The sequence below is a fragment of the Tachyglossus aculeatus genome, chromosome 8 (assembly GCF_015852505.1).
Source record: "Tachyglossus aculeatus isolate mTacAcu1 chromosome 8, mTacAcu1.pri, whole genome shotgun sequence".
Taxonomy (NCBI): Eukaryota; Metazoa; Chordata; class Mammalia; order Monotremata; family Tachyglossidae; genus Tachyglossus; species Tachyglossus aculeatus.
Window position 1 is genome coordinate 4,662,640 of NC_052073.1, and position 23,159 is coordinate 4,685,798.

At 40.8% G+C, this 23,159-nt stretch overlaps 1 protein-coding gene across 4 annotated transcripts in view; it reads left to right on the forward strand.

Moving 5' to 3' along the window:
* Positions 1–23,159, forward strand: part of ZNF280D (zinc finger protein 280D) — a 66,230-nt gene that overhangs the window by 39,128 nt on the left and 3,943 nt on the right. For 3 of the 4 annotated variants that reach the window (XM_038750125.1, XM_038750124.1, XM_038750126.1), the window contains 8 exons: positions 1,603–1,737; positions 2,202–2,452; positions 3,078–3,218; positions 9,668–9,730; positions 11,784–11,902; positions 12,033–12,069; positions 20,763–20,808; positions 21,739–21,794. In XM_038750125.1, the coding sequence (XP_038606053.1) occupies positions 1,603–1,737; positions 2,202–2,452; positions 3,078–3,218; positions 9,668–9,730; positions 11,784–11,902; positions 12,033–12,069; positions 20,763–20,808; positions 21,739–21,794 (848 nt within the window). Of the gene's footprint in view, positions 1–1,602; positions 1,738–2,201; positions 2,453–3,077; positions 3,219–9,667; positions 9,731–11,783; positions 11,903–12,032; positions 12,070–12,655; positions 12,849–20,762; positions 20,809–21,738; positions 21,795–23,159 lie in introns of those variants that run through there. The other variant, XM_038750128.1, reaches the window with a different exon arrangement.

The window sequence follows — 23,159 nt, forward strand, 5'->3', positions numbered from 1 at the left end:
AGCCAGCTATGTTATGTGGGTTTTTGGACATATTGGTAGTGTGCTTAATTGCTCTCCATAGTCAATCCCCAAACTTTTCTTCCCCCCCAAAAACCATAGTTTCAAACTTCTAATAGGAAAAAGTAGAGGGGCTGAGGGGGCAGAGAGAATCGTACCAAATAATAATAACAATATTAATATTAACAACTCATCATTCATAATATATAATTAATATATTAATAAAAATGTTATGATCAATAGTAGCAATACCAATGATAATGATATTTAAGCACTTGCTATATGCCAAGCACTGGAGTAGAGACAAGATAATCAGGTTGGACACAGTCCATGTCCCACATGGGGTTAACAATTTAAGTGGGAAGGAAAACAGGTACTGATTACCCATTTTTACAGATGAAGAAACTGAGGTGCAGAGATGATGTGACTTACCCAAGGTAATACAGCAGAGGAATGGCAGAGCCAGGATTAGAACCCAGGTCCTCTGATTCCTAGGCCTGTGCTCATTTTGCTAGGCCACATTACATCCTATAACTTCCTTTCCTATCATTCTCACCCTTTGATTCATTCAGTTGTAAACATTGAGCGCTTACTGTATGCAGAGCACTGTACTAAGTGCTTGATGAATCAAGTTTTCAAAAGAGAAAAGGAAAATAAGGTTTTAATTAATCCATAGACTGGATTAATGGCTCTTGAGTAATCTAGAATTGACTAGATATCAATAGTATTTGAGTGCTTAGTGTGTACAGAGCACTGTACTAAGCGCATGGGCCAGTACAGTGTAATATAGTTGGTAGTTATGTCCCCTGCCCACAACAAGCTTGCAGTCTAGAGGAATATACCGCTTTTCCTACAAAGGTCTCAAAGCAAAAAACATTACAAAGTTTCCCAGTAATAACATATTCCTGTTTATTCATTCAGTAAATTGCATTTATTGAGCGCTTACAGTGTGCAAAGCACTGTACTAAGCGCTTGGGATAGTACAGCATAACAATAAACAGACCCATTCCCCTGCCCACATGACCTTATGGTCTAGAGGGGAAAATAGACATTAATACGAATAAATAAATTACAAATATGTACCTGTTTATTATGTATTGTTAGAACTTTCTAGACTGTGAGCCCACTGTTGGGTAGGGACCGTCTCTATATGTTGCCAACTTGTACTTCCTAAGCGCTTAATACAGTGCTCTGCACACAGTAAGCGCTCAATAAATAAGATTGAATGAATGAATGAATGAACCGGAAAATGATCAGGTACACTTAATGGTCAAGGCACTAGAGAGATTACAGCGAATAATCTCATGGTTCTTGCTCATGTCTATCAAGTTTTCTGTATCGTTCTTTCCTAAGCACCTAGTCTAGTGCTCGGCACACAATAAGTACCCAATAAATGTCATCAGTTGATTTTTTTTTTTTTTTTTCTTCTGATGCTCACAGTTTAAAATCTGGGGCAACACACACATAGCAAAATGCTGCTTATTGATTCACCGTAGTTATCGTCTTTGTTCCGGGGGAGCAGCAGTTTTAGTGCAGTTCCTGGTTACCTTGAGGTTCCTGATCATATCTTTCTTTTCCCCTTTCCAATTCTCATCCGTTCAAAAGAAAAAAGGAGTCTATCGTTGTACAAAGTGCCGACTGCAGTTTTTGACCTGCAAGGAGAAAATGGATCACAAGACTCAGCTCCACCGAACGTTTCGAAAACCTAAACAGTTGGAAGGATTGCCTCCTGGGACAAAAGTACGTTTTTGTATGGGATTTTTACCCTGTTTGGCCCATTTGTTTGACTAGAACACACTTTGTCCTTGGGTATAAAAGTCTCAGGAAATATGCATTTTGACTTGGAGACTTTAGATTTAGCCTTTGAATTCAGGGTTAATAGACATATAGTTATTTGGCTTCATCACTCCTTACCAAACCAAATTCTTGGGCTCATTGGGTAGAAAAAAAAATCCTTAAAATCACTAGAGCGATTAATTTTTTTTTATGAGGAATAGACCTTTATAAAATAAGTGAAGGTTCTTCTGTTTCCACTTTTCTTTCACTGTGAATCTATTAATTGTATTTGAGTGCTTACTGTGTGCAGAGCACTGTTCTCATATATTCATAACCCTTGATTTCCACCTTCTTGCGTATAAAGGGTTTGCTGATTCTAATGTAGCACATTTCATATTCCAAGCATCCTAATGATCTTAATTCCCTAGGTTACTATTCGAGCTTCTGTTGGAGTTCCAGGAGGATTGTCTGTTACACCTTCCATCAGCACCAGCACCTCTACCCTTCAGCTCTCCCCCCCAAGGACTAAAACTAGTAATACGAAAACCCACACAAAATCTCTTGGAAATAAATCCAGGTCTCGAGCGAAGACTTCCAACGTGCCGAAGAAACAAAACACATGGACGGCGAGTACTACCAAATCAAATAAGGCTGTCAATACAGCTTTGCAGAATATAAGGTATTATCTTTGCATCATGATGTCTAGTCCTAGCTTGCTCTTGAAAACCCTAAATTTTGGGTTTTCAAGCTAAATTCATTCACTGATACCTCAAAGGCACTGTCATTCATTCAGTCATATTTATTGAGTGCTTTCTGTAGGCAAAACTATACTAAGCGCTTGGGAGAGTGCAGTATAACAATAACCAGACCCGTTCCCTGTCTACAGTGATGCATATTATCATTCTTTGAGACCTGAAGAATAGATAATAAAAAGGAGAGTTCTTGCAATTTCTCATTAGAGTTTGAATGTTGTGTTTTGTAATTACCTCCAATTAAGAATTTTGGTTCCTCTTTTGTCAGGTTTGGAATTGTGTGATCTGAAAACTTCTCTATTCTGTCATTAAGCATTAATTGTCCACATAAACTTGGTGACTCTTTTTCAGTTTAAAGCCTACTAGGTTTTCTAACTTTGGCCTCGATTCCAGATACCAACAGAAATCTATAAGCTCTGTGGAAAGGCACCATATATAGTACGAGGGTTACTCTCATAACAGGGTTAGGATAGTGGAATTTCTTTCAGGTCTTCTTTACTCAATCATCATTACTATTTTTTTTTTTCACTCTTCCTTTTGTGTTCCCCATAGGTGTCTTCGGGGAGTCCACAAGTGCATCGAATGTTGTTCAGAAATCAAAGATTTTGCCAATCACTTTCCTACTTACGTCCATTGTAGCTTGTGCAGATACAACACTAGCTGTAGCAAAGCCTATGTCAATCATATGATGAGGTAAGATGGGTTAATCCTTCGTTTGCAGTTAACTGGGTTTAATTTTGCGTCATAGAGAAAGTAGTTTCATTGTGCCTGGAATCTATGAATTCAAAGCATCTCCCAGGGTGCCTGCTCCTTGTGTATGTCTCTCAGTCAGTCATATTTATTGAGCACTTACTGTGTGCAGAACACTGTACTAAATGCTTCGGAGCATTCAGTACAACAATAAACAGACACATTTCCTACCCACTACGAGCCTAGAGGGGTAGAGAGAATTATTGTAAATAGGTAGACAGATATGGACCTAAGTGCTGTGGGGCTGGGAGGGGGATGAAGACAGGGAGCAAGTAGGGGTGACGCAGAAGGAGGTGGAGAGGAGGAAATGAAGGCTTCGTTCAGGGAAGGCCTCTTGGAGGAAATGTGCATGAGAGGTCATGGTTAGCATCATTAGGTCTTGAGAGAGACCCTCTGTCTCCCTTCAAGGTGGTTTTCCTCAAAGAGAGCAATCAGGAAATGGAGCTCTGTGATATTGCCCTCCTCGTTCACGTAACTACAGCTTTGGGAACGGGGGAAGGCTGACTGGGTTTGAGGGAATCTGGGACAACAGAGCTTCCGGAAGAGGGGAAGAGGATTTTCGGGAAAGCAGGTGGAAGATCAGCTCTTTACTTATTATTTACACTGTAGCCGAGAGCTGGTGATCTGAGCTAATTGGTTCTGAGGCTTTTAATAGCTTACAAAGTTGGGCTACTCAGAACTGATTTGGGCTGTCTTGGATGCTTTAATCCTTATCCACTCCCCCCACCCCCATGATATGAAATAGTCTTGGAATGGGTAATTGGCTATTCAGAGAGCTCAGGTTGAGGATTCCCAGACTTTGCTTGGGCTCCCCAGAAACTGGAAGAGAATCGATTCCTCTGGTGTTCATGTGGATTTAACGTGGGAGTCACTGACTCCTCCAGTAGTAGAGAAGCCACAGGGACATAGTTGTGGGGATTGTTTGGAGTTGGGTATTGAGGGGGGCCACCATTTCAGAGTTCTGGCCCTGTTCACAAGGGACAGAATTCCCTAATAATAATTACGGTACTTATTATGGTTCAGTGCTTACTATGTGCCAAGTACTGTTCTAAGCCCTGAGGTAGATACACGCAAATCAGGTTGGACACAGTTCCTGTCCCAAACAGACACACACACACACACACACACACACACCCCATTTTACAGATGAGGTAACTGGGGCCCAGAGAAAGTGAAACGTTGCCCATAGTCACACAGCAGACATGCAGACATGTGGCATAGCTGGAATTAGAACCAAGGTCCTTCTGACTCGCAGGCCCGGGCTGTATCCACTAAGCCACACTGCTTATCTAAGGGCAAAGACTCCCATTGCATCTCCTTACCTCTCTCCCCCATCCCCAAAGTGCAGGCCTTTTTGCAGTCCTTGGAAGTCTAGTACTCCCTAGCACAGTCTCAGGGAGGATTTGAAGAGCAGCACTAATTGCTTCTCTGATAGTCTCATACTTGAAACATCTCTCCTCCTTGTGTCCTCATCCACAATAAGGTTCATTGAGCGCCTGTTGTGTGCAGGGCACAGTCCTAGGAAATTGGGAACGTGTAAATAAGATACTCCCAAGAAAACTTGGGAGCAGCATGATATGCTAAAAATAGTATGGGACTAGGGATCAAGAGGCTTAGGTTCTGGTCCTGGCTGTGCCACTTGCCTGCTGTATGATCTTGGGCAACTCACTTAACCCTTCTGAGCCTCCTTTACTGTAAAAATTCATTCAGTCGTATTTATTGAGCACTTACTGCGTGCAGAGCACTGTACAAAGCACTTGGGAAAGTACAGTACAACAATAAACAGTGATATTCCCTGCCCACAATGAGCTCACAGTCTAGAGTTGGGGAGTCAGACATCGGTACAAGTTAATAGAGTGACAGATATGTACATAAGTGCTCTGGGATTGGAAGGGGGGGAAGAGCAAAGGGATAAGTAAAGTGGGGATAAGATGCCTGCCCTTCCTCCACCTCCCCGCTTAGACTATGAACCCTATGTGGGTCAGGAACTGTTTGTGCGTGGTACATAGTAAGTACCTAATAAATGTTATTATCATTATTATTATTATCATTATCATAACTTCAGTTAATGTTTTTACTTGGTCCTAGGCCAATAGAACTTTAAGCGAAAAAGGGCTAAATGAAGTGAAATTTTCCATAGAAAATAATGCTAAATGTGTCAGTGCTTCTCAAGATATACCAAAATTGACCAAATGGTATAAATATATTTTAGAAACAGTGGTAGAAATACAATATATATATGTATGTATATTTAAATATATATATATACACACATATGCGTAGCTGCACAGTCAAATGGTAGCTTGAGTATAAACTAAAGCAAATTATTTTGAATTTAATTTTTGTGTAGGTGGGTGTATATATAGGAGAAATGGGGAGGATAAACAGCTGTTTTTACCGAATGCTAAATGGAAATGGGCTAGAGTGAAAGGGAGGAGAAAGGAAGTGCTTAAGGAGCACTTTAAGTTTTAAAATTCAATGCTCTCAGGAAAGAGTTCATTCATTCATTCAATCATATTTATTGAGCGCTTACTGTGTGCAGAGCACTGTACTAAGGGCTTGGTAAGTACAACTTGGCAACGTATAAAGACGGTCCCTACCCAACAACGGGCTCACAATCTAGAAGGGGAAGACAGACAACAAAACAAAACATGTAGACAGGTGTCAAAGTCATCAGAACAAACAGAATTAAAAAAGCTATAGTGGCAATGCCCTTAGGGACTGATGCAGAATATGAGTGGACTCAAATCCCCAAATATACAAAGAGACAGAACTGTGGAGACTGTTGTATGCAGAGATACATAGATTCTCTTTTCTAGAGAAAAGAAAGCTGGTTTCAATACTGGGTTGCATCTTATGCCTTTGAAGTTCTCCTTGTAGTGTTTGGTGGAGGCTTTTAAATGGCTGTGTCTGTTGAGTGCTCTGTTCTTTCTTATTGATTTTGCTAATTCCCCAACTTCCATTTGCTTCTTTAGCAAAATGACTTTATGCCTTTTTCAAAAGAAGTATTTGGGCTTCCTGCACCTGGCTTGCCCATGCCCTTTTATCTCCATATTAAGGGTTTCCTCGGGCCTCTCCCAGTAAGTAAAACATACCTCTCCAACCGTAAGGATTGGTGTGGTTTAAGTGGACTCCTAAACTGTTCCAGGGGTGACAGGAAAGTCTTCCAAGTGGATTGAGCCTTGCATAGTATGGAACCCGAAGCTAAAGATTCCCAAAGTGGCAGATAATTCTAGACTAAGCTCATTGTAGGCAGGGAACAAATGCCATCATTATTATTGTTATTATTAAAATATCTACCAACTCTTGTACTGTGCTCTTCCTAGCGCTTAGCCCAGTGTTCTGCACACAGTGAGCACTCAAGTACCATTGATGATGGTCATCATTCTCTCGAACCCGTCAGTGCCCTCAACCCAGGACAGCAACGGAATAACTTGCTTTGGGGCCTGTCTAGTGGAATATGGGGAGACCCTTCCTAATCCCTTTTTTTCTTAGGTAAAGTTTTTGAGTCCTGGTGGAGAGCTTGCTTGCTCATCCTCCCTACTCAAATATCCTCTTTGCCCCCCAGATATCCTCTCCAAAGCAAGTGGAACAAAACTTGATCCATTTTATTTATTTATTTTTTGCCCTATGAACAAGTCATCTGCCTCACTTTCTTATCCCCATGACTCCTACACAACCGTGGCTATTGATTTTACACTTCAAAAACAGATCCTAAAATTGGAATTTTGAACACCGAGCTTTCTAAATAGAGGCACTCAGACTATAAACACATTGTTATGCTAATTTGGCTGTCTGACCAAAAGTTTTGAAGTCTTTTTAACAGCCAGAATTGTTGTGTGTGGGAAATTGTTTTCAGGGCAGAACAGCAAAGTGTTCTATTTTCCAAAATGTAAGATTTTTTTTTTGTTGTTGGAATCTGTTCATTTATGACTCCTCTCGCTAGAAATGGCAGTCCAGTAATCCAGATGAAGCGCTTATAATGTAAATGATTTGTAAATTTGCCCTTGGTGCTGTGCACATGGTAAGCGCTCAATAAATATGCCTGATTTATTTGTTCAGCACTTACTATGTGCCACACACTGTGCTTAGTGCTGGGGTACATACAAGTGAATCAGGTCAGATACAGTCCCTGTCCCACATGGAACTCACAGACAAAATAGGAGGGTGAACAGTGATTTATTCCCCACTTTACAGGTAAGGAAAGTGAGGCACAGAGAAAGAAGTTAGATGACTTGCCTGAGGTTACAGAGTAGGCAAGTTGAGAAGTGATATTAGAATCCAGGCATTTCTGAGTACAAAATAGTAAACCCATAATGCTGTGGCATAATATATTGGGAATGACAAATCTTTTTAAAATATGAACTATTTTTGGTGGATTACTTTGAAAATATTAGGCAAAATGAAGTTATTCTTATTGGTAAATACGTTTTTCCTTCAGAGTAAGTGCTCACTTCCTGGAGGGGAATAAACTCTTTGGCCACCAAGGACCATTGATTGAAAAATGTTGTTGGTTTTTTTTTTTTAAGGTGAGCATTAGAGACTTCAGGAAATTTGTTTCTCATTGGTGAAATCAGATCCACCTTTTTCCTTTATCCAAACAGATTTCAAGTGTTTTATGGTTTTTCACTTGTGTGACCTAGTGACAGGGTCAGTCATTCCTGGGTAAAACCATTTTCCAAATTTGGAAATGGCAATGTACTCCAGAAAAAAGTATTCAGTGTTTTATCTTTGCTACCGAACAAACCTAAAGTTCTCCCATTCTGTCCAGATATTTTGACTCTCAGTCATTCATGTAAAATGTCATTTGACATCTGAAGAGTTTGAAAATGCTCTAGCAAATTTTTATCCACCTTCTAAATTTGCTGTTTACTCCTCTGCAAAGCTCACCCGCAATTTAAGAAATCTGTGTTCAGGTTTAACACTTGCAGTAATTATAATCATCACAAGCCTGATTCTGCTCCCTATCTAGCGGGAGACTGTGTCTTCCGGCCATGTAGGAGTGATATTCCCTTCCAACAGCTCTTGAAAACATCCAGAAGAAATGCCGCAGTGTCTGGTCGGGTAAACCATTGTTGTCTTGGGAGTAGGTCATGGGTTCTAATCCCGGCTCTGCCACTTGTTTGCTGTGTGACATGGGACAAGTAACTTCACTTCTCTGGGCCTCAGTTCCCTCATCTGTAAAATGGGGATTTAGACTGTGAGTCCCAAGTGGGATAGGGACTGTGTCCAACCTGATTTGCTTGTATCCTCCCCGGCACTTAGTTCAGGGCCTGGCACATTGTAAGCGCTTAACAAATACTACAATTATTATTATTATCTTGTCATTTCTGTGGAGGGATTCCCTCCTTGGGCCTCTGTTTGGAGGTAGAAAGCATCTCATTATTTTATGCCACCACACAGGATCTGGAACTTCAGAGGTCACTGTTCCCTTGTAGACAGTTTGTTCTGCGTCATCATCATCATCAATCGTATTTATTGAGCGCTTACTGTGTGCAGAGCACTGTACTAAGCGCTTGGGAAGTACAAGTTGGCAACATATAGAGACAGTCCCTACCCAACAGTGGGCTCACAGTCTAAAAGGTGGGCTCACTGTCAAATGTAGATGTTTAAAAATAGATGAAAATGTTTAAGACCATGGCAGAAAATGAGGAATATTAAGGTCATGCTTACATTAGTTAGACAGATAGCGTTTGGTATTTGCAGATATTTTAAAAAATGACATATGGATTGAGCTATTTTCAGGTAGTAAAAAAGGAGTTTTAAATTTTCTGGTGTAATGCTCATTTGTTGCTTACTTTGAGCAGAAGTTATTTTAGTGGGGGTTTGACTTCTTTTTCCTTTTTTCCAGTGTACTTTTACAGACCTAACTATAGAATGTGGAATTTTGAAATCAGCTTTCTAACACTGCCATATGACCACCAGAGGAATTTGAAATTTAGAGTTTAGGAAGACATGGGAGGTTTTTCTTATTTGTCTGTTTAGATAGTATTTGTTAAGCACTTACTCTGAGCCAGGCACGGTACCAAGTGCTGGGGTAGATACAGTCTAATCAGGTTGGATACAGTCCATGTGTCAAACACTGTTCTAAGCACTTGGGAAGGTAGAAGTTAATTAGGTTGGACACACACTGTCCCACCTGGAGGTCTAAATAGGAGGAAAAACAGGTATCCCTGTTTTAGAGTTAAGGAAACTGAGGCACAGAGAAGTTAAATGACTTACCCAAGTTCACATAGCAAGCAAGTGGCAAAGTAGGAATTAGAACCCAGGTCCTGCTGATCATCAGAACTGAAAAAATCTGAAAGGCCGCGTTGAAGAAACAAAATGTAAATTTTACTTTTTAAGCACGTACTGTGATTTAATTATTTCCAAAATCCCTTTTCTCTCCACAGCTTTCACAGTGCTCGCCCAAGTAAAAGGTTTCAGATTTTTAAGAAGCATTCAGAAGAATTGAGGTAACTAGGTGGTTGTTGTTTTTTTAATTTCAGAATAAAAACAGTAAAGGTTTTTAATCTGATGTTCATATGTTGTTATGCTTTAAGTTAAGCACTTAGTACAGTGCTCTGCACACAGTAAGCACTCAGTAAATACAATTGAATGAATGAAGTTGATAATTGCATCAGTAGGATTGCTTTTCAGAAATCAGTGGTGCCCTGGTCCCCTCATTTCATGAAAATCATAGTCCTCTGTAACCAAACTTATCCCAGATCGTAAAATGATGATTGAGAGCCTTTGGTGGATACCTCAATCAATCAGTCAGTAAATCAGTATTATCTGTTAAGAACCTACTGAGTGCAGAGAACGGTGTAGGCACTTGAGAGGGTACGGTTGTTAGGAAACACGATCCCTATATTCAAGGAAATTAGACAGTCTTATGTGGAAGACAGACACCAAACTGATTTACACATAAGAGGAAGTGGATGTGTAAATGAATTTGTGTCTCAAATAGTAGGGTGTATAAGATGATGTGCACAGAAGTGTTGTGGGTCATGGTGAGTAATAATAATGATAATAACTGTGGTAGTTAAGCATGTGCTGAGTGCCGGGCAATGTACTAAGTGCTGCGGTGGATACAGTGCATCAGGTTGCACAGTCCCTGCCCCACTTGGGGCTCACAGTCTTATTCCCCATTTTACAGATGAGAGACCTGAGGTCCAGAGAATTGAAGTGACTTGCCCAGGGTCACACAGCAGACGTGTGGCAGAGCTGGGATTAGAGCAGAGCTGGGATTAGAACCCTGGTCCTTCTGTCCGAGGCTTGGGCTGTATTCCCTAGGCCGTGCTGCTTTTCTAGTACACAATGAAGTGCTAGTTGGAGGTGGGGGAGTTATAACCCAGTATATGCTATTAATTTGTTTTAGGAAGGCAGAAGTAAAAAAAAAAAACCCTTTATGTTTCAGAGCAATCAAATGCAGTGAGTTACGTAAATATTCTCATCCCTAAGCATAGAAGATGTTTGTGGCATCCAGCATTCCAGTTTGTGCCCCTTTTGAAGGAGAGTTAATTTACTTTGCTTTGGCCTACCTTTTTCCCCTTACTTAATTTGTGGTAGTATGAAATAATGTTCTGTTCCTAATAATCTTAGAACCTCACAGAACAGATGTTGATATTGCCTAGGGCAGTTTAGTTGAGATCATTGTTCAATATACACGACTGTTTGAAAGGCTGTTGTCAAGCGCTAGTGTCAAAAATTACACTTCATCCAAGCTTTGTATTTCAGGGATTTTTTTCCCCCTTTTTTAAACAAAATGTTCTTAGAGAGGCTTCTGCATGCTCATGTTAATAAGGGGTAGAACAATGTTACTTTTGGGACATTACTTGTTTGTCCATCCTTTTCTTAAAATTTAGCTATTTATCCTTGACAACCAAATTTCACTGATGTTCCCCCCAGCCTTTGTCCCCTTTGTGTCACATCACTCATCTGCGCAGTTGAGTTCTAAACCTGGGCTGTGGCCTGTGTTAGTATATATTAGTGAACAAAATCAGCAGTGTCTGGGTTGAAGTTCCAAGTACTGGAATAATTGACACATTTGGGACCGTGAAGATTTTACAGTTTAAAAGGGTCCTAATCAAATTGGGTCCATGGAAAAAAGTGTTCAAGTCCAAGTTGAACCATCGTAGATCTATACTCAGTCAAGGGTGCCAGATTTTCAGTCTGATCTAGGGGGTGAATTTGGGGATGGGTGGCAGGGTTGTGACTAGGGGAGAGATAAACTGCAGAGGCACATGCATATATTGGGGAAGACTATATACAGTCTAAAATATGTACACACACAGACACACACACAAAACCAGGGAGATGAAAAGTTAGACACACACCCACAGCCAGAGAAGGGATGCATACATGCATACACACAATGCACACATGTCCTCTAACTCCCAAGCCCCTGCTCTTTCCACTCAGTCTCACATTGGTCCTGTGGGCCACACATTGACCTCGGGGAATTGGTGCTCTTGGAATTGGTTTGTCTTCTAGTTACTCTCCGATTTGTCTGGTTTTATCTTCTAGAGGCATTTCTGCTGTGTGCCTTAACTGTGATTTCCTGGCCGATGGTTCCGGATTAGACAGTCTGGCTAGCCACTTGTGTGAAAAAGATACCCACACTTGCCAAGTGGTGTTAGAGAAGGGTAAGTGTACACTTTTAATTAATGAACTGTATTCAGCATTTTGACCCACCACAGTTTGTTTCAGTAGAATTTCAGTGGGCATATTAGTTCAGAACCCACTTTAAGTCTAAAATCTTTCTTTTCATTTCAGTTTCCATAGGTACCTCATCGCCCGAAAACCTTTCAGAGTAAGTTTAAAATTATTTAATGCATTTTAACGGCCAGTGATTCTTAGCAGTGTCGTATGATTCATATATGGAAAAGTATCAGTGTTTCATCATTGTAAAGCTACTTGTTGAAATAGGTTACCCATTTAGGAAACTTGTAATCTGATCAAAGACAGGTTGGAATTTCCTAAATTCAAGGTTCTGAGGTGTGCTCATCCTCCAGTAGGCGGTTAACGTGTTCCCACTCAGAGGCCAGTGACTTCCATTTTCCCACTCATTTCACCATAAAAACGGATTTGATTTTCATTGCACCTAGTCTTCTGTCAGGTCCTCAACAGTGTTTCATCTAGCTGGCTTTCTCCAGAAACCACTTTGCTTTGCTATAGTCCTTTCTACCTTTGCCTAAATTTGCGTATGATCTTCTCCCGTCCTTTTAGCATGTTGGCATTGACCTATGTTTGTGCCAAGAGGTAAAGCTGTTCGTTCCTTTTGGGTCTGTCCCTGTTTCCTCAATCGATTTCTCATTTTTGAATCTCAGTTTGTAGCCAGGTAACTGTCTTTCTTTCCATTCTTTGTCTGTTATTGTGCTGTTTCTCTTATTTTTCAGATGCAGAATCAGCCCAGCGATTTTCAAATATTTCCAGGGCACACCTGGACAGTGTCCCCCTCCGAAGGACACAGCCGGTGCCTGTTCTCCCTTTCCGAGGATCGCGATTAGTCCGCGTGTGGGGTCTGCTCCTGGTTGTTGCCTGAAGCAGTCAGACCTTGGGGAGAATGCCTTGCTACATGGCTGGCCTCCCGTAAGTCTGATGCCGAGAAGGCCCAGAAGGCCCCCAGGCACACCAGGTTGAGCAGGTTTTGCCCTTTGGTGCTGTGGCTCTTCATTGGAAGCCAGCTCTGTAGTCCCAATCTGGCCAGGAAGCCCATCAGCCATCTTAGTCTTGACGTAACTTGGGAGTCGGAACCGCAATTGTTTTGGCTGCTGTCTTTTTGAACATCCCCCGCCCCCGCTCTCCCCTTTCCCGCCCTGCCTTCCTTCTTCTAGGACTCAGCCTTCCAAATCTGCCAAGTTCAAAGTCCAAGGTGTAGCCCCACAGAGGTTTGTAGAGAAACATTGCCCAAACTCGTCCCATGGCGTATTGTCTCTGCATCCGCATCCCATGAGAGCATGACCTGTTTTGGCTGCCATGTTCAGTTTGTTGCTCATTCTCACCCGAGGTCTTTGCAGCGTTGCTGGCTTTCGGATTTCTTCCCGTCATTACGTAGCCCTCCGTTGTGTTCTTTCGCGCCAGGTTTATCCATTCACATTTTTCCAGACTGCCTCCTTTTTTTTTTTTTAGTTCTTTTCTAACCCTAACTCTACACATTTCTCTTGGGTCTCTTATGGAGTCTTTCGTAGGCTCTCTCAATTGAAAAAATCATCCTCAAGTGCCACGCCGCTGCTCCATAACTGTTGGGATATTTTTGGAAATGTGGGGGGCGGGGGGGGTTGTTGTTGGTTTGTTTTTTTTTTTTCCAGAACCAGTAAGTCCTTTGCTAGCCACTGCCGTTCTCAGGACCTTGACTTGCTTGTCATTGTGTCATTGGATGGTTTTAAGTCACACATACTCTTGCCAAGCAGCTTAAAGTCATCACTTTTGAAACAAGTTCAGTACTTGAACTAAATTCTTAAATAAGCCAGTTTTGCAGAATTCTGAAAGTGTAAATGCTCTAGTCAGCCTTCTGCAGCAAGTAATCCTGTTTTTTGTGGGGTGGAAAAGAGCTCTCAAGCTTGATTTATTTATATTCCAAAACCCATGTGGCTGTTTTTCTTTGTCCATGTATTTTTTTTTTTAATATTAGTTTCACTGCTTTCATAAGTCCACAAGCCAGGTCTAGTACATGACAGTTTTTCAGACAGTTACCTTCGCAGTACTGTTGTTTGATTGCTAAACCATCGCTTAGATTTCCACGGCTTCCCCACTAAAATACCTTTTCAAACTCTGAATTGTAGCAGCAGCCCGATTCTAGCCCCTTGCTTGCCAAACTGGCTCAGGGTCATTGGGCTAGTAATAATGTGGGGATTCCCAGGGAAGTCCTTTGTCTGTGGCTTCTAATCATCAAATTTGTGATTCTGGGACCCAGGAACCGTGATACTCTGACTCCTCTCGACTGCAGGGAGGGAGGAAAAGAGCCAGTAAGCTTCTGTGGAAGTAGAGCTCACACCCTACAAGGGTCAAGAGTCTCTGATATCAACTTAAAGCAGATGCGAAGTGAGGATAAACTGAGGTAAAATGCACACTTCAATCCCTACATTGGCCTTCGATTTCCACACTTTGGCTTGTTCTGCCAGTCCATCAGAAGTATTGATTGAGCAGCTTATTTTATGCCGGGCATTGTAATCTAGTATGCTAGAGTTAGCTGACAAGATCCCTGTCCAGGTCAATGTGGGATTGTTCAAATATTACTATTATGGTATTCGTTCAGCACCTACTTTGTATCAAGTGTTGTTCATAAGCACTGGGGTAGATGTGAGTTAATCATGGACACAGACCCCTTTTGCTCCTGGGGCTCACAGTCTAGGTTATGGTTAAATATGGTTAAATTCGCTTTAGGAAGTTGCCATGCCGGATTATTGTTTTTTTGGAATAGTTCCCATTTGTGCCTCTTGGTTCTTATTTTTTTGAAATTTGAATTAAAATTCCTGTTCTTCTTAAACTCACTTAACTAGAGTTCATTTCATCTGGTCTTTTGCTGCCCAGATCCATTAAAGCGGCCTTAAATGATTATTATTATGATATTTAAGTGCTTACTATGTGCCAAGCACTGTTCTAAGCGCTGGGGTAGATACAAGGTTATCAGGTTGCCCCACATGGGGCTCACAGTTTTAATCCCCATTTTACAGGTGAGGTAACTGAGGCACAGAGCAGTTAAGCAGCTTGCCCAGGGTCACACAGTAGAAAAGTGGCTGAGCTGGAATTAGAACCCACGTCCTCTGATTCCCAAGAAAAGAAACCCCAACCATCGACATGGATTCCATTTTTCATACGATAGGCCATGAGCAGAATTTTAGGAAGTGATGTTTTTGAATATTTTTTGGTCAGTATAACCTTTCTAGAAAGTAAGCCAGCAACCTTTAGTCTCCAGGTAGACCAGCTTTTTTCTTTTAAAGATTTTTAGTCTGTGCATAATTCCTTAACTACCCCAGAAGGCATTCTCGAAGGGTTCTTTTTTTAGAGTTTTGTGGCCACTAAGTCCTTTTACTTTGCTACTGAAGTCTAGGAGCTTAGAATGCTGCTTCTGAGCTTGTGTATTTAATTTTTTTCCCATGAATTCTGTTCCCCTTTAAACAAGCAAATTGATCCCCTTCAGTTTCTCTGAGTAGGTTTTATTTCCCTCATTATAAATAATAATAGCTGTTGTTTAATCTAATAGAGGAGTCTGATTCTATCTGTGCTTCTACTAGGTTTCTCTTTGGTCTCGTTAAGGACCTCACTGTAAATGATAATGTGGAAATTAAAATGTGTTTCTGTGTGTTTTCTCCCCCACCCATCCCCTCCCACCCCTTTCTGTGGTCTAGCTCTGTGGGACTGGATCCTTTGGATCCAGTTTTCCAAACCTTAGATTTTGAAAAGGACCTACTAGCACGGGATGGCCAAATGGTTGGTTGAAGGGGCTAGGACCCCTCAGAAGCTCTCGGGGTGGGGGGGTTCTGGGATTGCTCACGCAGTCGGGTCTTTCTTAGGTTCCAGCAGCAGCAGGGAAACGAAGTCTTCTTAAATATTCACCCTGGCCGAGAAGGAGGGAGGAAGAAGTCTCCCAAGCCATGTTCTGTGCTGGCCTGGATGGGCCCCTCAGATTGGCTTCCATGGGACCCGTCGGCTTAACTCACCTAGGGCAAGGAGCAGAGCTCTGGCTTATGGGAGATGCCCATTGCCAGCTCCCTGGAATGTTGCCCTCCGTTATCTATCTCTTCTTCTTAGACACCATTCCTTTCACACAAAGCTGAATCGTCGTAGAAATGAATGCATTTTTGGTTCAAGATGTTTGGCTTTTTTTTTCCTCTCTGAAGACAACCGAAAAAATTGCAGTTTTTAACTAGGAGGTTCACTATCCTTAAGTGTTCATTCCAGTGAAGTGGTATTCCAGGTGTTATCGAATCTGGTACTTTTTCCTCCCACCCCCCATCCCTTTAGTATTTCTATCCATTTATTTCCAGTGGTCATCGCTTTAACCACTTCTGATTCATCACTGCATTTGGAGGGAGGAGAAAATTAGTCTAGTTTTCAGTTCTTTCCAGTATATCTCTGCTTTTCCAGCATCGACCCGACCTGTCAGTCACTTGCCACTCCCAATGGTGCTAGCCACCTCTTCTGCCTAGGTCTAATGTGAAAAGGGTGGTAGTGCTTTTAAAACCTGGACTAAATCCCAGAGAGTTCAGCCTTTGGTTTTGACATTTTCCTCTTCTCCTCACATTAGAGATAATTAATTCTGAGAAGCCAGTTGCATTTATCACTTGTATCTTGGGCCAATAATTCAGACTAGCCTGTCCATGTAAGTAGTAGGCCATAGAGCGGATTCTGTTGTCGTTAATTGCTAGTAAAATCTCTTTGAGGATTCCCAATAGGTGGTCCCGAAACATCGGTTCTTGCCAGAGCCTTCAGTGTAGGAGCATCTATTTTGGGGGAGAAGTAGCTCATTTCCTAGTCTCCCAAGCTGTTAGGAGACAGAGGGAATGGAGGAGGAGGACTGTGTTATGTGGGATTGTGCCCCATGAGTTTTCGTGAAACTCCTTGGTATAAGGAGCCAAGTACAAAACCAAATTAGCTTTTTTCTTTTTTCTTTTTGGTATTGTTTAGTCTTCTTCCCAGTAAATATCCATGGGACTCCAGGGATCTATTTCAGCAGGTGTCTGTGGAGAATAGAAGATTACTTTCCAGTAATTCTTGTTCTCTGAAGATATGTTGTTGAAAGAGGTCACCACTCTGGCCTGCTATTCCCTCTTGTTGGAGCATAGTTTGGCGTTTATTGTTTTTTAGAGATTGTGTTACACTGCACTTGTAGCATGTGAAGGAAAGGCAGTTCGTAGTCATTTACAGTATCTGCAGATGGAAATGAGCCTTGTGCTGCATTGTTACAGGTAACTAGCTCAGAACTTTGAGCCGAGCAAATTTCAGCCTGTCTCCCACCTTGGGACACCATTTCAACAGGTAGCTTTAGGGAACAAGAATTATAGGTAAACTATTTTCTCTCCTTTCTCAAATCCCACAAACCATTCCTGTTGAGAGTTTTTGTAAGTACTGCTTGTTCAATTGCTAAATGAGCTATCAAGATGATTGTTATGAAACATTTCCATTTCTTTGACTCTGTATCATGATATTGAAATGTTCATAGTTTGGTTCTGGCTTGTTACAGTATCATCATCATCTTCATCCTGACAGTAATATGTATTGCGCTCCCACTGTGTGCGGGACACGGCTGTCTTGACTTGGAACCAGTTAATCAGTTGTATTTATTAAGCGCCTAATTTGTGCAGAGCACTGTATTAAGTAATAATAGTAATGATGGTATTTGTTACGCGCCTTCTATGTGCCAAGCACTGTTCTAAATGCTAGGATAAATACAAGGTTGTCACGTCGCATGTTGGGCTCAGTCTTAATCCCCATTTTACAAATGAGGGAACTGAGGCCCAGAGAAGTAAAGTGACTTGCCCAATGTCACACAGACAAGTGGTGGAGGCAGGATTAGAACCCATGACCCACTATCCCATGCGAGAGTACAATATAACAATATAAGATGGTAATAAAGTGTTGATAGAACCAGAGCTGGGTCCCAGGCCTCTTTAGTGCTGATTAATTCCTTGTGACTAGACTAGAGGACTGATTTCTTCAGGACTCCAGTTTCTTCACCAGGAAAATAGGGATTAAAAATGTTTGATCATACAAGTGAGGATTGAGTTACTGCTCATAAAGCACTGACATCCAAAGATGGAAGGACTGTATGTTGCTCAGATTTTATGCACTTTCTGTATGTTACATTTAATATTTTTAGATTACTGAGCTGAGAATGTTTAGACCCTAGGAAGTAAAGAAAATGTTCAGGTATTTGGAATGATAATGTAAAGAGGGTGTGGCTGGGAAGGGTGGGGGGAAAAAGAATCTTAGGAAAAAACTGGATCAGTGCCAAAGCTTGACAGTATTTCTAGTTCTTTTATGAAGTGGAGGTGACTTTCTCCACCAGCATGACAAACGAACTTTCAACTCTGACCGTTCCATATCGACAGAGCAGCTTGGGAGCGGATATTAGTGGGAGACATGGAGAGACAACTCATCCTGCTCTTTTTCGTTCCTGACCTCTTTCTGTGTAATAGTAGGCGTCCGTGAACGGGGAGCAAATGACCACTGCAGATTTGGGCTACTCAGAAGTTAGTGGGGCTGTTTAGCCTTGTTGAGGCGAGAAACAGATGATCTAGAATGTTCACTTTTTGGATGGTATTCCTAGTCTCTTAGCTCCTCCGTTATGATCTCCGTGGTGTCCTTGGTGGACATGGTTGGAATACTGTGACTGAATTTAAGAGAAAAATGAGCATTTACGTTTCGGCTTAAACACAGATTAGCCATGGGTAATGATAATAATAATAGTAATAATAATAACTGTGTTATTTAAGTGCTTACTGTGTGCCAGGCACTGTACTGGGGTTCCAAGCGCTGGGGTGATTACAAGCAAATCAACTTGGACACTGTCACTATCTCTTGTGGGGCTCACAGTCTCAACCCCCAGTTCACAGATGAGGTAACTGAGGCACAGAGAAGTAAAGTGACTTGCCCATGGCCCCAAAGCAGCCAGGATTAGGAACCCATGATCTTTTGTCTCCCAGGCCCGTGCTCTATCCGCTGTGCCACATACTGTGTGTTTTTTCCCTTTCTTAAGAACTTAAATGGATCAAAGCAGCTAGGCAAAAATCTCACCCACAAAGAAATGTTTAAAGAAATGCTTATCAACACGATAGATGAGGTTAGAAAGGAAATGCTTTTGAAAACCATATTAACAGACCCTACCTACCCCTCATTCTCTAAATTTTGTATTTTGATGTCATATAATAGGTTCTCCCTGTTCCACCAGTTGCCTTTACAGAATTTTTCCCCAAATGATATCTTTGTTTTACAAATTACTACTAAAAATTTGCTTTGAATAGTCCACACTGAAATCACTGAAGCTATATTGAGCACATGAGGTCCGTTACTTCATCTTTACTATCGCTGCTGTTATTAAATGCTTCAGATAACTTCAAATCCCTGACCCCAAAAATGGCAAAAGTCCCATTTATCGCAAGCAGTCGTTGCAGTAGTTTTACTCTGTTAATATTTCTGTTTATTTAATTAGCTGCTAGTTATCGGGCCCAGTATAGCAGCAGGGCTACAAAAAGGAATGTGCTGTTAGTCCTCTCTTTAATATATTTGCCATATTTTGTGTCATAAATCAGACTGTAATAACGAAAATAAACGTAAACGCTGCTGCACAGCACCGTAAAGGTCATTACTAATACTCGAGTAAAGCTATATCATTAATAGACATAATCTTTGAAATGTGTCCACAGAGAGCACATAAAGATTATTGAAGAGGTGTTTGCCTGCACCGCTTTGCATTGACTTGTCAGCCACGAGGATAGCAGTTAGGACGCCTAGCATATCAATCCTGACGCTAGTGGTTTCTCTTTTTTTTCCCCATTGAAATTTAAATCAATAGAGCTAGTGCTTATGTTAAATATATTGTTCATTGTAGGAGCAGCCATTAAACCCTCCCGAGGCTATGAATCATTTAATTCTTGATTAATAACATTTCAGATCAGGTGTGGTAGATAGAATACCCTATTTGAGCATGTTAAAATTGACTTTGGGGCAACAGCCACAAAGGAGATGCAATGAAGAGTTTTCTAAAACAAAGGCCTATGACAAGTTAGATTTTATACTACAACTGATGAATTTTTTGTTTCTCAGCAGTACCATTTTCTCATACAAATGCAGGAAAATCAATCATGGTGATGTTTGTGATAAGCTGTTTAATTAATGTGCTTTGAGAAGTCAATAAATTTAAATAATTTATAGCAAATCCAATGTTGTAGGCTGGGCTTTGTAAAGGTTTAGGGAGAGCAGTATATCCTTCAAAAGTTAGAGGTCATTTTCACTATTTTACAGCATTCCCAATGACTTCACTTTATCATGCAAACCTGCATGGTGCTAGGTTATTTAAGTCAGGTAAAGAATAAAGTGCCCCTATATTTAGTGTATTCTGTTCATTCAGACATACTTAATGAACACTTATTGTGTGCAAAGCATAATACTAAATGCTTGGGAAGGTACAATAAAACAGTAGACACATTCCCTTCCCATAATAGCACTCCTAGATTAAGCCTTAATTTAACAGTGCTTGGACTGATTATCTTCGGAGAGGTACTTGACAGAAATGGGTTTTTGTCAACTAAAATGCGTAGTAAGCATTGGCTGGTCAAAATTAATGAAAAATTATTTGTCTCTGAAATGTTAATATTGTAGAGTACAGGAAAAACATGAGTCAGTTTGTTAACCTTTTACTTAGGGCACTTAAAATGAATTATGTATGGATCTAAATTTGATTTTATTTAAATAACCAACATTTTAGTCATGGAAAGGTAGCCTCTTCTAATTACTGGTAACAAGAGGCTGTAACATATTGAATATCAATTTTTCTTTCACCAGGTTAAAGAATGAAATCACCGGTACAGAACAAGAATCTCAGCTTGAGGTAATATTTTAATTTTGGATCTAAAAGCTCCTTGTATATTAACTATGTGAAATGCTTAGTGTGACATATTTTCCATTGAGTAGAAACAGACTACTTGAAATAGTTCAAACACTTAAACTGTGAAAGACATCATTTCCATAACTTTTCAATCAGCTTTTCGTATTGAGTTTCTCAGTTAAATTTTTTGGGGTGATTTGTCTGGCAGAGTTGCTTCACCTTATGTATTCGCCGAACTAGTTCTCATCCCGAAGCTTTTTCATTCATTCATTCAGTCGTATTTATTGAGCGCTTACTGTGTGCCACGCACTGTACTAAGCGCTTGGGAGAATACACTACGACAACAGACACAGTCCTTGTCCCTAACGAGCAGTGCTCCCTCAGCCTCATGTTTAGAAACGATGGTGCATTATTCCAGGATCCCGAATTGAGTGTTCAGCCAGAATTTCAAAGGTGCCTGTCAGGGTCCGTCCCTTGATTGATTTGTTCATCTCAGTCCAAATCCTGTCTTATTTGTATTTTGCAAGCCTCCAATTCAGTGTTGTGTTTATTTGCAGATAGAATTTTTGTTCACATTTGTGAAGAGGTGTAGGCAGAGAAATGCCTGAATCATTGATCAGGAAACAGCTCCTTATCTAAAGGTTGTCACTTCAAAAAAAATATAAGAACATCTTTAACAAGACTCGTTATAGAATTCTAGAGATTTTTCCAGTGCCTGTTTTCCAGCTTTTCATTGTCCTCCTTCCCTTTTCCAAACAACTGAATGGAAATCTGGTATCCATAATTTTCCCTCTAAGCCGAAGACGTTACTGTGTAAAATTACTCCTGAGATGACTGGTAGATGGAGAATTAGGAATACGTGGTATTTTGATTGTGTTGTAAAATAATCATCTTGTCTTGGATGTAAAGGAAAATTGTCATTAATCATTACAGAAAAATTCAAGACCTAATACGTCTGACGGAAAAACAGGAACATCAGCTTCTGAAAGGTAAATGTAAGGAACAGCTTCATCTCTTGAAATTCAAGTATGCAAAAGAACATTTGGGCCGGGTTATTTTGCAGGTATTTGGTGGGGGAACATTTACAAAATATTTCCACACTATTGCAGTCTTTCAATGTAGAGTTTGATTTTTGAATGCTAACTTTATTCAGCCTACTCGGATCTTTGTTGTTATGTTTCATTTAATCAGTCAATCTGTGGTATTTATTGAGAACTCACTCTATGCCCAGCACTATGCTAAGCACATAAGAAAGTACATAAAAAATAAGACCATGTCCCTATTCCTAAGGATTTACAATCTAATGATTTTGTCAGTCGACTCACAATTTTATCACCAATGCCAATTTCCAAATTGAGAAAGAAGAAGAGACTTCATTATTTATTACTTTGAAGGTCCCACAACGCCAGGGAAAAATATATTTTGACAGCATCTGTGTTTATTGCACACCAGTGAAATTCTGTTGTAAGTTAAATAATTTTTAAAAAAATTGCTGTTACACGTGGTTTTTTTTTTTCTGAAGCAGTAAGTTTTACTTATTACAGACCTTTATCCTTTAAAACCAAAACAACCATAAAGTCAAGAAGACTTTTCCTGCTACTTTCATCCTTGCCCTCCTCAGAAGGGAAGGGAAAAACAATTGCCCTCCCCTTTCACCTTTCCTGACAACACTGTGGGGCTGTCACTCCTCTCCTGTCACTGCGGTGCTCTTCTGTCTCGTCACAGATCCTTCCTTGTTTCCTTTGCCACTCCACATCCTCTTTAAAGGGGGCTTTGGGAACGAGAGGGCTTTGGGAACGAGACATACAGAGACTAGAAGAGAAAGAGGCTGAACTCCCCGTACTCGGAGTTAAGCGCCTAGGCCCTGGCTGGCTGGTTGCCACTAGAGGTGCAGACTTTGCCCTTGGCCAAGTGCTCTGCCAGGCTAAGTTACTTTACACCGTCCAATGTCTTGCACTTGCGATGACCCTGGTTTAGTGTGCCTCTTCAAGACCAGGCCCTTTTAAAAAAATGACAACTGAAAATATTGGCTTGGTTCTTATTCCCTCCTAGCCTACCCTCTGTCCCTCTTTATTTTCTTCTCCCCACCAAAAAACAAACCAAAACAAAACAAAAACCCAACAAAAATCAAAGCTCTGATGGCTTTAAAAGCCCACATCTTGGTTCCAGAGCAGTGCAGCGTTTGGAATTTGCTTCTCTGGATTCCAGCCATTCACGTGCCATTTCTTCAGAATAGAAGTCCCAGCTCGAGAGCTCATGATTTCTTAAGTAGGTATTTAGAAACCTCTGCTGTAAAGCACTTGTGAGACAAGTAGACTGTTTACAAATACATTTCTGTTTAAAAAGCCAAATAT